We start from the raw sequence: 16,809 nt of genomic DNA, 5'->3' as shown, positions 1-16,809 counted from the left end.
GTCTTTTTCCTTGTGTATGTATTATATATGGGGGGGCTCTCTGTTATTTGGGGACAGGGAGGCAGCTGCACACTTCACAGGTCAAGACAGAGTTAAAAACAAAACCGCAGCAAACTCAACACCCGTGTCCTTCAGGGACTTTCCATGACACCTTCCTTCCTCCTTTCCCCCAAGCCAAGGACTACCTCCCTAGAGGGCCTCCCCAGCCCAGGTGCAGTGGCTTTTGGCTTTTATGCAAACAACCGTCTGCCTGGGAATGCTGGGGGGGTGGGGCAGAATTTATGGCCTGGGTAGGACATCCCACTTCACTATCTCCCTCAGGCCATTCCCGGTAGTCTGGAACTCTGGTGTCTAACGTCCCAGGATCTTAAGGATGGATTCAGAGGGAAGGCAACTTGGTCCTTTGCCTTGCTACCCTCAGGTGGCAGTTGCCTGCAGGTGGAGGTTTGGCTCTTCCAGCCTTGCAGGTGGCCTGGGTGTGGAGTGCTGGGGTGTGGGGAGGCTGCAGGTGTGAGGTGGCCTCTCTGGCAGGGCCACCCCTCCTCTTAACAACGCTGATCACTGGAGCTAGGAATGTAAAGTGTCCTTAGGCTGGAGGGAAATGCCCCCCCCCCTTGCAAAGGGTTCAAGGCCTCCCCAGCTCCCCTTTCCCCCAACTCTTACTTGAGAGGGAGTGGGTTTGGGGAAGGCCACATACATGCCTAATGGTTAACTGAGGGAAGGCTGCTTTTGAGTGATTTATGCTAAAATACAAGGGCAGACTGGCCTGCCAAGTCCTCAAAGCAAAAGGGAGGGCAATTGAGTTGCTGGGGGTGGGGTACCCTGCCGCCAACCTGCACAAGGACTGAGCTTGTTAGATCCAAACTGCAGAAGCCTCATCAAGACAGGCAAGGGAGACATGTGTGTCCAGCCTTTTGACATTATGACATAATTCACAGCCGAGAACTGCACAGCGAATTAAACAAAATCTCACTGTTCAAGGTCACGATTTGTGTGTTGGGCCGCATTCGTGGTTGTCCCTGGCCGTGTGTGATCCATGGGCCCAGGTTCGACATGCCTTTGAGTGAGTTTACGTGAGGGTGACAGAAGTCAGACTCCTCAGACTCTTCCAGCTGTCTGGAGGTCAATACCAGGCAAGCAAGACAAGGACTTGTCCCTCTGGAGCTCCCCATGCCCCGCTTCACCTTAGGCTTGAGTCCCCAAGTATCTACAGGCTATCTGTAACTTGGCCGAATTCCTTACTGTTTCAGAGACCACAGTTGGAAAAAGCCAAGGCTTACTTACCTGCCTATCTCTCCAGACCCGCTGTGGGAGTAGAGGATGGCATGGCCAAGTGATGTGGAGGAAGGAGGCTCTTCTGAGAGTTCTGATCCTGCTGTGTCCAGATTCCTGTCTGCTGGAATCCCCAGAGATAGAATGTGTGCACTCAGAACTCTGCAGTGACCTCGGGGACCAGCAGGGCTCCGTAGGTAGGCTCAGCAGTGCATCTGGGGAGAGAATGTACCCGACTCCTGTGGCAATTCCACGGATTTCTTTTTTCTTTTCTATTTTTTTTTTTTTTTTTTTTTTTGGGTTTGGTTTTTCGAGACAGGGTTTCTCTGTAGCTTTGGTGCCTGTCCTGGAACTCACTCTGTAGACCAGGCTGGCCTCGAACTCACAGAGATCCATCTGCCTCTGCCTCCCGAGTGCGGGGATTAAAGGCGTGCGCCATCACGGCCTGACTTAATTCCACAGATTTTGATACTTTGGCTTTAAGAAAAAGCCAAGACAAAATTATGGAAATATTCTCCAAGGCAGAATGAAATCCCTCCGTTTTCTGACAACAACCTTGACAAGTGATAAGAATCGCTACAGCACTAATTTTAAACACACCAGGATTTTATTTATTTATTTATCAGGGTAAAAATCAAACACAGTAGAGAAAACTTGACAGTATCAGCAAGCTGTTTCATACAGGAGATGCATTCCTTACGTTCTGGCGAGGTTAGCGCGGCTTCACTCAAAATGAACTTTGGACAGACTTTATGGAGTGCGGGATTACTGTACAATGAATGCTCCCAATGTTGGGATTCAGGTGAAATTCCAGGGGAGGGAAATGAGACGCCACTGGCAGGGGATGTTTCTGAGAAACACAGGCAAGGGGGCACGGCCAATAGCACAGGCCTTGTGGTAACTTGTGGGTGAGGGTTCCCTGAGCCCCAAGGCACCTTTTGTTCCTCCTTCATCACTCTGCAGACAAGGGGTCATCCACAGACCACACGTGTGGTGGCTTTGACAACCAGAAATTAAAAATAAGCTATGGTTTTTTCCAGTAGCCAAAATGATCGTCCCCGGTGCTCACAGACTGAGAACCCGAGCACACGAAACCACAGTCTGGGTGAAGGCATGTCTGCTTTTAAAATGACCTGCTAATTCTTTGCAACCCACAGTAAATTGGTTTCCGTGAATCCACAGAGGCAGGGCCACCAGGAAGAGCCTGGCCTGCTGGCTTGGAAAAGTCCTCACCGATGAGTCACTGGCAGCCACATCTATCATTTTAAAAGGCTGCTCCGTTTCCCTACCATGTTAGCACGTGTGTGCCGCCTTTTGGGGGAGGCAAAGAAACCAAGTTGGGGAGTCCAGGGGGGCAACTCTCTGGGTTCCTGGGAGTGATGGAGGCTGAGGAGTGCATGGGAAATTCCAAGACTCCGAGGACGAATGGCTGTGATCTTACAGACAGGAGGGAACAAAGCTGGCCTGGTGAAAGACCATGGAGTGTTCTGTGTGCTCCCAGGGGCCAGCATAGTCTCTAACCTTATGCAACATAATGACAAAAAACCCCTTAGACCTTAGTGGCCTCCCTCTGCAGCGGCGCTGGCCCTCACGGGATCTTGGCCTATCCGTTCATGCCCTTCTTCCCAGACACAGGATTCACAGCAGAAACTTTCTAACTGGACGGTTTAACAGCTCTCCTTCAAAGCAGCTTTCCTCTCTAGACACGACTACAGCAAACCTCACTACACCCTGGAAGGTAGACATCATGATGACTTTACATATTTAATCAAAACATTAACGTTCCAATTTCAGGTAACAGGTCATATGGTGTCGGTGGATAGGACAGTCCACAGTTGGAATGTTTAGAGGGAACAACATATCCAGCTTCTTCCAAGGGCAAAGACCTGTTGAGCTTATCGATGGCTTGGTGGGGGATGGAGGTTACAGCTTGGGTAAGACAGATGTGGTCTTAAGCTCACCCTAGGTCAAAGCCCACACCTGTCTTCCAAGCCCTTCCAAGTCCACTGTTTTTAGAACCAGTGGTCTCTATCTCTGTACTCACTTATTATTCCCATGACTGGTCCTTCTTAGAAAACAGTCCTAGGGTAGCCAGGGTTCAGCCTTTGGTTTCATATGAAGAATGTAGATTTGCGCATCTTTTTGCCCAGAACACTACTGAGGTTTCCTGGATAGCCTTCTGTATAAAATAATATATATGGTTCATTTTCTGCTGAGGCTCTTGGTGATGATTTTTAGACCAAAAAACAAAACAAAAAAACCAAAACAACAACAACAACAACAAAAAATCCAGAAAAAAACAAAACCTCTCTCCACTCTTTTTCCTTCCTGAGTGCAGAAGTCTTAATTCAAGGCTCCTGCATCCTCAAACCTCAAAGATGTTCAAGTTTTTTTTTTACAAGTCTGAATTGTCTCAGTTTCCCAGGCTTCACTAGAAGCCAGCATGTTTTTCAGTGGAGGGCACTTCACAGTGAGGACCGTGGACCACCTTTATCCCTGTGGTCTTCCTGCCTGCCTTGGGGTATGTTTCAAAAGTATAATTGTTCTGTCTGTCCGTCCGTCTGTCTATGTCTGTCTGTCTATGTCTGTCTGTCTGTCTGTCTATCATCTATCTATCTATCTATCTATCTATCTATCTATCTATCTATCTCTTTCTATTCCAGCTGGGCTTAGAAACCAGGGCCTCTCTCATGCTAGCACTAGGCAAGAAGTATTCTTGCACCGAGCTACACCCTAGCCTGGCAGTAAGGTTTGTCCCCTTTCTAAGTCTTCACTTTTATTTAGTAAGGGGGACAAAGAAGCCGAGGAGAATAGTGATATGCACCTCCTTGGAAAATGTCTATGCCAATGTGACATTTGTTAGTTACATAATATTTCAATTAAGTAGGATTTTGTGTTTTAAAATATCCCTTTGCAAAAGACACCTGGGGCCATTTTCTTGGGGGGGGCTCTGCTGAGAATATGGATGGGCCAACCAAAGTGGTTAGTCCATAAAAAGGGAGGGATTTTGTCGTGGATGAATACACAGGCAAAGTCAGGAAGGGCTGAGAATGAGCAGGAGAGACAAGGCTAGCTGGCTTGTCAGTGCCTGGGGAAGGGGGAGTGATGTAAGCCATATGAAGATCGGTGGCCTTTTCCCTCTTCTGGTGGTAATGCCGAGGGGTGATGGGAAGATACCTCTGCTGAGTTCTGGGCAGCACTTCGACAAGGCGAGAGCATTTGGAGAGCTAGCTCTACGCTTCTTCCCACCCTCACCCCAACTCTGTCACTTTGGCTGCAATGGAACTTCTTGTGGGTTTGGTTGGTCCCCAGTTTGCAGCCCCCTTGGGCGTGTGGTTGGAGCCTGCGTCTAAGAGGGCTGGTGGGAAAGGAAGGAAAGACCCACAGAGCTCATGATGGGGGGGAGACTGTGTGAGAAAGCTGAAGCTACCCCAGGACTTCACAGACCCATGGAGGATGCAAATCCCTACCCCTTCTCACTTCAGCCCCACCTCTATCAAGGGGGGCTCTTAGGTAGTACAAGGAACACATGCACCGGCGGTGCTAACCACCCACTAACCACGGCACCCCACCAGGCTCAACTGCTACTCTTCAAACTTCAGCAGGAGTTGAGGGCTCCTGCTCAGGCTCAGAACGGTTTTGTGAAGGTCAAGGCTCTGTGAAGGTGGCCTCAGGAGATGCAAGCCATCCATCAAGTCCGTCCTGATCTGTGGAGGCTTCTGGGCTGGTAGAGTGGTAGTTCACCATCTTGAGATGACAAAATGCATGTGTGTGTGTGTGTGTGTGTGTGTGTGTGTGTGTCTACAGCAGACTTCAACAGCACTCTGGTGGAAATACCCATCTCTGTGCTTTTCCTTCTAGTTCCTGCTTTCCAACTCCCTCCCTCCCTCCCTCCCTCCCTCCCTCCCTCCCTCCCTCCCTCCCTCCCATCAGCCTCCTCCCTCAAAGTCAACAGGATGTGAACCATCTCAAGCATAGACTAGGCAGGTCTTCTTTCACAATGGGCACAAACAGTGTGGCACAGATCAGCTCCAACTCTGCTAAGATACAGCAGTGTGCTGAAGACACCCAGCCCTTTAACTGACGCCTCAGGCAACACAGAACTGTTGCCATGGAATTTCATGCCCCCCCTTCCCTGAGACAGACACCATGCTACAAAGCAGGCTAAGCCATTTGTGTGTCTGAGGTGGAACGTTTTAATTACTGGCATTGCATACATGAGTTGAGCGAGAGCCGAATCCATAAGCTCTTTAGAAGGAAAATGCTAATCTACCAGGAACTCGGGATTCTTGGCTCTGGCAGAAATGTTCATAAAGCTAGCTCTTAATTTGTAAATAGGCTCCGTGGAACTGTCCCTGTAAGCAGAACTTATTTTCCCTAAGACCAGTTCTTAAAAAGGAAAGGAAGAAAAGGGCTCCGGCAAGCAGCTGTGGATGCCAATTTGTGTGCACACTTTGGCAAGACCAAATCACCTTCCTGTTCTTTGTTCCTCCTCAGGGTCTCCTCACGTTCATGACTCAGTGGCTGAAGGAAAAACTTAACACACTTATATTTTCACACCAAAGAGATATGGAACACATTTTCATGTGTGGACCCTTCTGCCTAGTGCCCACACATCAGGAGGTTTAAAAATAACCTGTGGTTATGGAATAATCGTGTATCGCAGCCAGGTGGGACAATCAAGAAGGTCTAAATCCAACTCTTATTTTATGGTTGAGGAAGTTTAGCTTTTAGAGTTAAATGATTTGTACAAAAGCACACACTAATTAGTAGCAGATAGGAGCTTGGTACACATGCATTGTGAACTCTATTCTGGGTTTCCTGGATGTCTTGGTGCCTGTGTGTGTAGCGACATAGCCCATCTACAGAACGAGATAGACTTCCGAGACTCTTAGGGGAATGTGGCAGCTCTGGTTTAAGACGGCAAACACCCTGATGGTGATCGTCTCTCACCCCAGCACTCAGCAGGCTGAGGCAGGAGGATCAGAGTCCTGGCTACCCTCAGCTAGTGGTGAGTTTGAGGCCCCATCTAGGTGATGAGGTTTAAAAGTGAAATAAAAGCCACCCATGTCTAACGTGACCTTGCAGCATCCTGATCAGAACATCGGTGTCCCTGCTCTCACTCCTGTGGGGCAGGCAATGGGGATGTTCCGGGTCCCCTGTGTACATGCGTGTGCAAAATCACTTTAGGTGTTCTTTGGGTTTGCACCCAGTACTCCACCACAGTGACAACCCACGTGCCCTTACACACTCTGCTCTGCTAATCTTTCTTTCCCCCCCTTTTCTTTCTTTCCTCTTTGTCCCCTGGTGCTGGGGGTTGAACTTGGCAAACACTGTACCACTGAGCTATGTCTCCAGCCTGCTTGGCCAATCTCAATCAAAAACAAAAACAAATACCACTGCCCCTCAGTGGCTAATCCCTGGGTGTCCGTGATACTCAGTATTTAAAAGCGTTGGTTGGTTCTTCTGGGTAAAATTTTCTTTCAGAGAGCTGGCTTAGACCAGATCACCTCAGGTGTTCCCTGATGACAGGCAGGTGAAGCAGAAGGGTCCTCAGATGGCTTCTGTCTTGTTTGTTTGTGGGACAGGAAGCGAATTGAAGCTCCGAGGGTAGGCTCTTCCATTCCTGGTAGCAGGTCCTTACTCTATGGCGGTCCCTATCTTACTGTTAAACTGGGAAGGGAGGGGGAGGTTAGGTCCTAACCCTTCTGCCTCGTGCTAGTGCCCAAGGGCAAGGGCAGCTGGTCAGCTCTTCCACCGTGTGGATCTGGGCATGGGATCAAAAGGCTTTTCCGCATATGGCTGCTATATCCCGGCGAATGTCTCCTGCAGCCCACTGAAGACTGTTCCAGTTGGCAAGGAGCTCCAGAGGATGGCTGTCTATTGCTACAAAAGATAATGAACCAGATACTTCTTTGGCTTTTAAATCCCATCAAATTCAACTGATGGGAAAGGAAGGTTTCGCAGAGTAACGTGATGGCTCTGCAAACTGTTTCTGGACGAAGGCAGTGTTTCCCTGATTGTTTGTGTAACTATGACTGAATGCTAACATAACGGGCCAGGACTGTGGGTTCGAGTTCAGCTTCCTGGGTAAGGCTATCATCAGTTTAAAAAAAAAAAAAAACAAAAACAACGTTGGCCCTTAGATTGTGAGTTCGGAGACTGATGCTCACTTCAACATGGCTCTGTGCTCTCCTCTGGCAATGTGAGAGGAGAATTCGTAGCGATCGTGGCTTCGGTAGCCACACATGTTACACTCGAAAGGGTCGCGGAAGCCATGACACCCCATGTGGATGGTAAACATTACATAATCTAGGAAGAGGACATGGCAGTGGTCACACCGGAACACATCCATCACCTCCCCTCCTTTGCTGATCACTTTGATGGAGTCTCTCAGGCAGATGGGAGGCGGCTTCAGGAGTTCAAAGGAGCGTGGGACCTCCTTCAGAAGTGGCATCCCGTTGCGGGCCTGGGGAAGGACCACATGGCTTTGCTGGTAGACATGATTCTGGCGATCCTCGTGGTTGCTGTCAGTGTCTGTCGAGTCGTGGGCACTATTGTTGGGGGACAGACCTCGTTCAGAAGGCAAGTTTTTCTCTGGTAGGAGCATCCTTTTCTTTTCCAGCTCCTGGGGGGCCCCATTGGGCATTTCAGCCCGGGTAAGTGCTAAAGGATACATGCTGCTGATAACTGGGACCATCTCAGAGGTGGGAGCAGGTGGAGTCTGGACTAAGGGGCGCAGGGCTTCAGCCCCAAGGTAGCTGATGGCGCTGTTGATGGCTTGGTCCATCATTCGGGTCTGCATTATCTCAGTCTCCTTCTCATAGGCGTAGCTGGGGTTGTAGCTGACGTCAAAGCAGTGCCGCTTCTCTCCTGGAACAAGGGAGGGGAGAGGTTACCGCAGAAAGGGCAGGAAGAGGAGAGTGGGGTCCTCCACAAGTGAGAAAGGGTAGGCTGTGGCTGCTGCTCACTGGCAGCCAGCCACTGGGGTGCTGGGGGGCTCCATTCCACAGGGAGATAGTCTTAGGGGCTGCTAGCCACCAGTCACATGTTTGAACTGTCAAAATTAAGCCAGTGGAGGAAAGAAAGGGGCAGAGAGAGTGGGTGGGCTACCACTGAGCAGGACCCGGGGCCTCCGTACTTTTACTGTGTGTGTTTCCAGAGTGCTGCCACCTTCCAAACTGTTACTCGGCCTGTGCTACTAAGTGTTAGGTACTGCGAAGAGCAGGGGTCTCAGAGATGCGCTGCAGCGGCTTGCAGCTTGCCTCTCTCCTAACTTATTTTATTTCCTTTTTTTTTTTTTAAAAGACAGGGTTTTATATATCCCAGGCTAGCCTTGGACTCAATATATAGCTGAGGATGACCTTGAACCTTTGATTCTCTGGCCTCCACCTCGCAAATGCTAAGAATCTGTCTTGGGCTTTGTACATTCAAGGTGCACACTCTACCAATGAGTCACATCCAGCCCTAGATTTTTTTAAAACAACGTCTACCATTACTTTCTTTTTCTTCTTCTTCTTTTTTCCCCTTTTTTCTTTCTTCTTTCTTTCTTTTTTTTTTTTTTTTTTTTTTTGGTTTCTCGAGGCAGGGTTTCTCTGTGTTGCCCTGGCTGGCCTTGAACTCACAGAGATTCGCCTGTCTCTGCCTCCCCACGCCCGGCTTTAGAGGCTTATTTTGTCATTGTTTTAAGGCAGAGTCTCTCTCTGTGTTGCCCAGTTTGCCCTTTAGCTAATTATCTTCCTGCCTCAGTCTCCTAAGTGCTGAGATGAGGGTTAGGTCACCATGCTTGTCACGTGGTACCGATCTTTGATTGACAGATGACAGATATAGTCTAGATGCATCCGGATCCTTAGGACCCTCTGCACACTTAACTGAAGAGATTTCCTTGTGATCACCCTCTCCATTTCCCATGTCAAACTGCTAAGAAACTCTGAAAATAGAGTTAGCCGCCAACAACACACTGAGTGTTTTGCCTTAGGAAAGAGAAGAAGGTTTAGCGGGTGGCACACGCCTTTAATCCCAGCACTCGGGAAGCAGAGGCAGGCGGATCTCTGTGAGTTTGAGGCCAGTCTGGTCTATGAGAGCTAGTTCCAGGATAGGTTCCAAAAGCTACAGAGAAACCTTGTATCGGAGAAAGAAGAAGAAAAAGAAGAAGGAGAAGGAGAAGGAGGAGGAAGAAGAGGAGGAAGAGGAGGAGGAGGAGGAGGAGGAGAAGAAGAAGAAGAAGAAGAAGAAGAAGAAGAAGAAGAAGAAGAAGAAGAAGAAGAAGAAGAAGAAGGAAAGACAGAGACAGAGAGAGAGAGACAGAGACAGAGAGAGAGCAGGAATCTCTGGTCCTGGAGCAGGCAAGGAGCACACTGTCAGCTGTAGTGGCTTCAGGGCACTGTGGTGAGGGGAGGGAGGAGAGAGTACAGGAGAGGGACAATGCCAATGTGGTTTCTAAGTCGCTGTTGTTGACTTTGGATCCTGGAGGGGTTTGAAGTGCTGGGTCCTTCTCTTTTGTAACATTTCTTAGCCATGCCAGGGTGCCAAACTTGTCACTGCCTCACAGAAAAGGGTTCAGAAAAGAAAGAAAGAAAATGGCCTGGTAAGAAAACAGGGATGGGGGACTCAGTGTCTATCCTTGAGTGGTCTCCACTCTAGCAGGGCAAAAACAAGACACTTAGGCCTAAAACTGGACCTGGACTATGGTATAAGGTCACGGGAGGGCTGCTCACCTATGGAGCTTGTGATTGTATTCTAAACGCCCCATTTGAGGTTTGAACCAGAGGAGGACCTCATATTCTGTTTGTTTTTTTAAAAGGGTGGTGGAGGCACCGTTGCCTGCTTTCGGGACCCCCCTTTCTACCATGCTGTCTCATGCAGTCTTAGTAGGAGAGGAGGTGCCAAGTCTCACTGCACCTTAATAGGCCACGGCTGGATGACATCCATGGGAGGCCTGCCCTTTTCTCAAGAGAAATGGAGGAGGAGTAGATAGGGGTTGGGGTGAGGGACGGACTAGGAGGAGAGGAAGGAGGGGGAACTGCAGTCAGGATGGAAAAATATTAAAAGGGTGTGTTATAAGATCTCATACAGGCAAAATGAGGCCGTTTGGTATCAACTGTATATTCCAACATTAAGGGAATGCAAAACTTTTGGAAGGACTCTGGAGAGGAAACGAATTCTTGGAAAAAAATCTAACTCTTTTTTTAAAATATCTTTATTTTTACTTTATGCATGTTGGTATTTTGCCATGGGTGGTAGGTCCCCTAAAACTGGAATTAAAGATGGTTGTGAGCTGCCATGTGGGTGCTGGGAACTGAACCCAGGTCCTCTGGAAGAACAACCAGTATTCTCTTAACCACTAAGCCACCTCTCCAGTCCCAGAGAAATCTAACTCTTGAGGAGGGTCCTGATGAACTGGCAGGATCTGGATTGTTCTGTCTGAGGGAGAAGAGAAGATGAAGGCTGAAAGGACAGGAACAGGGAGAGAGAGCTGTATAAAGGGTTTCTCAGACTTCAGTGGTCTCACACTACAACGTCTGTCCCTACACTGGGGTAGCTTCGGTGACAGAGATGTGCTGTAGTTACCTGGACTAGTTTGGACCGGTTTAAGTCTGGTTCCATCGGCTACTTGTTGCGTGACCTTGAGTGAAATGAACCCAGTAACCCCTCACAGGGTCAGTGTAAGGACAGTGCCACATGCCAGCATGCCCTTCCTTCCTTCCTTCCTTCCTTCCTTCCTTCCTTCCTTCCTTCCTTTATTTGTTTTGTGTGTAAGGGGGTACATATGTGTGCCACGGCATGCTTGTTGAGGTCAAAGGACAACTTGTAGGTATCTCTTCTCTCATCCTACCACGTGGGACCTCAGTTTAGGTTGCCAAACTTGACACTGAGTACCCTCGTCCGCCGAGCCATCCTACTGGGCCTATTATTCTTTTCATGGGGATCAAAGTCTATGATGTCCTGTATGCTGTCCCATATTCTGGGAAAGAAAGATCTGGGGAAAAAAAAAGCAAAAAGAAAGAGCTAGGTCTAAGATTCCAGTTACTTCTGAGGCCGAGGAAAGAGGACCAGGTTGAAGATCTGCCTGGGCTACAGAGGGAGTTCAAGGTCAGCTTGGGCAACTTTGTGAATCTTTGTTTCCAAAAGTCAAAATAGGTCTGGGGATACAGTTCAACTGTAAAGGGCTTGTCTAGCATGCATGAGGCCCCAGGTCCAATCCGAGTATCATAACGAATCAGAGAGCCCTTGAAAACACACAGTAGGGCCAAATGATAAGACTTTCTGAATAACCAACCACACAGCAAATGCCAAATGCCTTTGTGGAAAGAGGGCTGTGGTGTATGTAACAGCAATGTGTGAGACATGCCGGAACAAGGCTGGAGGCGGGAAGGCCAGCCAGGAGATCCGGTCCAGCAGATGAGTTTGCACACATGCATCCCCCTCACCTTACAGACATGTTACTCTAAGCTAATATCCGAGAGAGAAAAGAAAACAAAGAGAAGAAAAATGCCCTAACTTGGCAGCTCACTAGGAACGACAGAAATGGATGTGTTTGCCAAAGTAACCAACGGCGGCGATTTTACTTCCAGCTCCCTTGACGACGGCTGGCAGCAGCAGTTACGTGAAGAACAGGCAGTGCTGAGTTCACACACACTCATTCCCCTGGAAATGGTGCAGGGTCGATGAAATCTGGTTCCTTAGTCTTTTCAAGGCCATCGACGGTTTCTCAGTGTGGCTGGCCCTGTCAAACTTCCTAAATACCAGGAGACGTCCAAGAGGCTCTGGGAAGGATTCCAGGGCTGGGTAGACACACCCCCTTTTGTTCCATCCTTTCTCCCAGGAGTGTGCTTTGTGCTTTCCTTACCCAAGCTGGTGAATCCACAATCCACACAATCCACAGCACCTCTCAGCAAACAGCTAAGTGGAAAGAGGCAAAGCAGGAGGGGGAAACAAGCCCCTGGGAGGGATGGAAAGGCTACTGAGCTGTGTGGTTAGCGCAGGCCATTGTTCAAGGTGGAGAGGCGAGCGAGCGACTCAGATCTTCACGGGCACAGGGCTGGCCCTGATCAGATCCCCTCATCTCCCAGTTACCGTAACCTGATCACTGCAGATGACAATCTGTCACCTGCAGACTGATGACTCAATGTGTATGAAACTCAGAAGAGGTAGGCTACGGTAATCGAAAAGCCAATAGCTCACGTTTCTTGAGTAACACACTCATAAAAAAGGTTAGTCAAACCACAAGCTATAACTGCTTCCAAGGCCGCTCAGAGCCTCGGGTCCGGATCTAGTCACCACGAACCACGCCTCTCGGTGATTCATGTTTAACAGATTCAGGAGGAACAGAGGTTTTCTTCTGATGAAAACACAAATGGCAACAAAGTGTCTTAAATGCAGAGGCCGAGCCTGCCAGGTTGGGCCACACCTTCCTTACGAACCTTCTTAAAGGTGTTCAACCTAGATTTTGGTAATTCTCAAACGAACAGCTGCCCACAGGCATGGATGCCATGGTGGGAGGGGACATGGTTATTGGTTTCACTGTCAACTTGGAAGCCTAGGATCACAAACTGGGCACGTAAACTTAGCGCTCTGTCCTCAGGGTCTAGGGACAAGATCCATGGTTGAATCCGTTCTCTTCCGGTCCTTACGTTCCACACAGCACCTTACAAATAAGATACTAAGGATAAATACGCTTCTTACGGTCCTACAGTACCGGGTGTCGTGCTAGAGACTTAGCTCACTGTCCCACTTCATCAGTCCTTCAAGGCTGATAGCTTTTAAGGTGGACTGTCATCTCTCACAGACGAGGAACCAAGAGCCCAGACAAGAGGCTTCACTTTTCCAAGGTTGTCCACGGTGAATGGAGAACCAGGGCCCAATCTAAGAGTCGTGTCTCCGCACACGCTAGAGGCTTTCATGACCGTGGTGGCTCAGCCCTCCACAGGCAGTGACTTCAGATACTCTGCTGGGATAGTTCTCCTGGCAGAGGGCATTTAGTGGCCACAACTATGGCTTTTTGTTCTTTTTTTTTCTCCCAATCACAAGCACACACATTGACAAGCATTGGTGATGCAGATGTGGGATGTCTGCACTGTGCAGATGTGGGATGTCTGCACTGTGCTTCACAGAGCGCCTGGCACACACAAGCACTCCCGTGGTTGCTATTCATGCTCTGAGACATACAGACATCACTGCAGTCCCACAGACGAGATGCAGCATTGCTATTATCTGATTACAAGGCAGCATCCTCCACACTGGCTTCACGGAGGAACCAAGTATATTGTAGAAAAGAGAGCGGGGGAGAGGAAACTGTGAGACCCTCCAAAGATGTGCTACCTAGCATGGGCACAGACGAGTCTATCCTTCTGGGTGTCCTTGGAGTCAGAGGGGGTGGTGGAGGCAGGCACAGCAAGAGGAAGAATTCTGCACAGGTTTGAAGTGCAAAGCGGAAATGGGCACAAGGAGGATCAGAGACAGGGATGTGGGAGGAGGGAGGACATCCAGACCCAGAACGTGGAAAGCGCTGCCCAGGAGTGGGGAAAAGGGTCCAGAGAAGCGTGCAGAAGGCACAGCTCATGGAGGATGGGTGGGCTGCATTGCTGGGGCAGGAGAGGCAAGCCTCTCGGATTTCACTGTACTGAGGGGCAACTTAAAGGGGTTTATCATCTAAAGAGAAAGGCAAAAAGGATTTGAATTCCAGAAAACCAGTGGAAACAACAACATTGCAATCAGTGCTGGGAAACACACGGATTTGATTTGAGTCTTGAGGTTGCTCAGGTCACTTTAGTCTGTCTCATGTTGCCTCCTATTATATCTCCTAGGTATTCTCACTCACTTTCCTGCAAGTATGGAAGGAAGGAAGGAAAGAAGGAAGGGGTGAGGGAGGAAGAAGGGAAGGGCAGGGAGACAAGCAAGGAAAGTGGGGTGCCCCACGTGAACGTGGGGATTCTAATCTTAACCCAAGGGAAACTGGAATTTTACTAACGTTTGCTCTGGGAGCCAGGAGTCAGGCAGCAGCCAGAATGGGGAAGAGAGCAAACACTCGGGGTGGGGCAGGCAGGGGGCTGAGCTGGAGACTGCCTTGTGTTGCTGCAGAGGTCTCTGTCATCTGTGATGCGCTTCACATGTGACATGCTGCTTGGATGTCATCTGTCCACAAGGAACCACGGGCCAAGACAGCTCTTTTCTCAAGGGGACATACTCTGGACATAGAACAACAGCCTTCGGGGTTTCCCTGCCACCAGCTCTCAGGGGCCAAACTTCTGGCTACCCAAAGCTCCCTCAGAACAGGTGCCATAAGCTGCTCTAGTGACTTCCTGGGGAAGGAGGGCCACCCCAGACTGCAGCACCACACAGACCTGGGTCTGGCCCTGCTCTGTCTAGCTGTGACTCCCCACGGCTTTGACTCCTTCCTGAGTCAAAGGGCTTCTCTGGAGGTTCCTAACATGCTTTAAATGTGTTGACACCATAATGCATACAGAACCGGGGACATGGAGGTGGGGAGAAAGGAGGCTTGCTACCCCTTAACAGGGGTTAAACTGCTTCCTGCTCCTCTGTTACTCAAAGTAGGTGAGTTTTTCATCCCAGCTCTTCACAGAGAAAGCTGATGGTGCCTGCAGAAGTGTCAAAACCTCACTCACATGTTTACCACCAGTGACAAAAATCTTTTTTTTTTCATGATCTTTTCAACACGGGAACTTTCGTTAGTAACGTAACACATAATTTTTTTTTTTCTCAAAAGATGTGGTCCTGCTCCCAAAGGGGGAAAAAATAAAAACCAGGAAAAAGGAAAAGTTAGAAGCAAGTAATGTCTTTCCTCCTTGTGGGAGAAAAATCCACGCTCTACTTTGGGCCAACTATTCGAGGCTAGCCTGACCCAAAGTATGGCCAAACATTACGCATAACAGGACGGGATTCAGGTTAGGACGCTAGAGGCAAGTTCGCCTTGTCGTTTGGAAAGAAATCGTCTTGATGTGGATGAGACAAACTGCCCCTGTGAGAAAAAGGGTCAGCTAACCCGAGGGCTCAATTTGACCTTTGCCCTCATGGTTCAAGAGGCCAGGGCAGCAAGGGCTGGTGTGTGAGTGTGTTCACTCTCAGCAAGGATTAAAGGGGGTGACTCATTCGTCACAGCCCACTCGGTGCCATTTCCCTGGCAGCAGGAGCTTTTTAGAAAATGGTGCCTTGGAGAGAAAAGGGGGGAAAGAGAAGAGAGGGAGGGGAGGGGACACTAGCCTGGGCTCCTGGAGCTGCATTCCATATGATGCCTGCTACGGGGGACGTTCTGTTTTCCCTTTCGCGATTCCACCATTTTCTAGCACAACAGTTGGTTTAGCTAGATGAGCCAAGGAGTTTCCCTTTTAAATGTTTTTTCTTTCTTTTTTTTAGTGTGTGTGTGTGTGTGTGTGTGTGTGCGTGTGTATGTATACATGCGCATGTATACCCATGTGCAAGTGGAGGCCAGAGGTCCACATTGGGTGTTTTTCTTGATCATTTTTTCTCTTATTTTTTGAGCCAGTCTTGCACTGAACCTGAGCTCCCAGTTTGGTTAGAGAAGCCGGCTGACTAGACCTGCCTGTCTCCTGATGGCATTATAAAAGCTTTTATGTGGGTTCTGGGGGGGGGGTGAGGTGACTGCAGAAAGGGTCCTCACGTTTGAGCAGCCCCCTCTCCCCTGTGAGACAGGGTCCCACTATCTAGCTCTTCCTGACCCAGAACTCTTTGACCTGGAACTCACAGAGCTCTGTCTGACTCTGGAGGGTCCTAAAAAAACATCTCATGAGCATAGGTTTAGGATATGAGCCAACGAGTGCCATGTGTCTGACAAGAAAACTCTCTTATTTCTTCCCTGCACTGATCCTGGAAGGTACTGCAAGACAAGGTCAGTGGCTGGAGTGGGCGGAGTAAATTTCCATCCCAAGTCCAAGCTCCAAAAATCCATTTAGTAAGTTGTCCTCGGATAGAGGACGTATCAGATATTAAACTGATAAGAGCAGATACTACACTTGATCTTAGCCAAAGGGCCGAGAAGTGTTGTTTCTTTCCTTCCCGAGGCAGATCTCATGCAGGCATCCTTAGCATAGAAAGGATGGTCCTGACCTCTAAATCTGTTTCCCTACACCTCCTAAGCTCTAAGGTTACAGACACACGTGATACCCACCCCCTGCCACCCACAGGTTACTATTTGTGTGATGAATGACCAGAAGCTTGTCCTAAGGGAATATATGCATGTGAGGAGATGTATTTATTTTATTTAGAATCTGAGCTGTAGTAATGTTTTTTTTCCTCAAGGGGAAAAAAAACCCAACCTGACCAACACAAACCTTTAAGGACTGGGAACGTGAGGGCACTACTAGAGCATTTACCCCAAATCATTGAGGTCCCTAGGAGCCATCCTCCAAACAAATAAGCAAACAAATACCACCTCAAAACTCGACACTGGTGTATGGCCCGAATACTCTATCTTCAGAGCCTTGAGAAGAGGCTGCCGGCATTACATTGTCTTAAAGACAGGCTGGTTCTACCTGACATTTCTAGTTCATCTCCCGTAGA

At 48.9% G+C, this 16,809-nt stretch overlaps 1 protein-coding gene and 1 non-coding gene across 5 annotated transcripts in view; both read right to left on the bottom strand.

Annotated features, from left to right (window-relative positions):
- Nucleotides 1-5,220: 5,220 nt before the first annotated feature.
- Nucleotides 5,221-16,809, bottom strand: part of Ikzf3 (IKAROS family zinc finger 3) — an 89,508-nt gene continuing 77,919 nt past the window's right edge. For all 4 annotated transcript variants that reach the window (XM_038326345.1, XM_038326346.1, XM_038326347.1 and 1 more), the window contains one exon: nucleotides 5,221-8,145. In XM_038326345.1, the coding sequence (XP_038182273.1) occupies nucleotides 7,442-8,145 (704 nt within the window). In that variant the 3' untranslated portion in view covers nucleotides 5,221-7,441. The remainder of the gene's footprint in view (nucleotides 8,146-16,809) is intronic.
- LOC119813907 lies at nucleotides 16,101-16,292 on the bottom strand. Its single transcript, XR_005285340.1, has one exon. It is a non-coding gene; the product is annotated as a U2 spliceosomal RNA (small nuclear RNA).

Source organism: Arvicola amphibius, chromosome 4, assembly GCF_903992535.2.
Source record: "Arvicola amphibius chromosome 4, mArvAmp1.2, whole genome shotgun sequence".
NCBI lineage: Eukaryota > Metazoa > Chordata > Mammalia > Rodentia > Cricetidae > Arvicola > Arvicola amphibius.
This window is presented reverse-complemented; position numbering and strand designations above follow the sequence as displayed.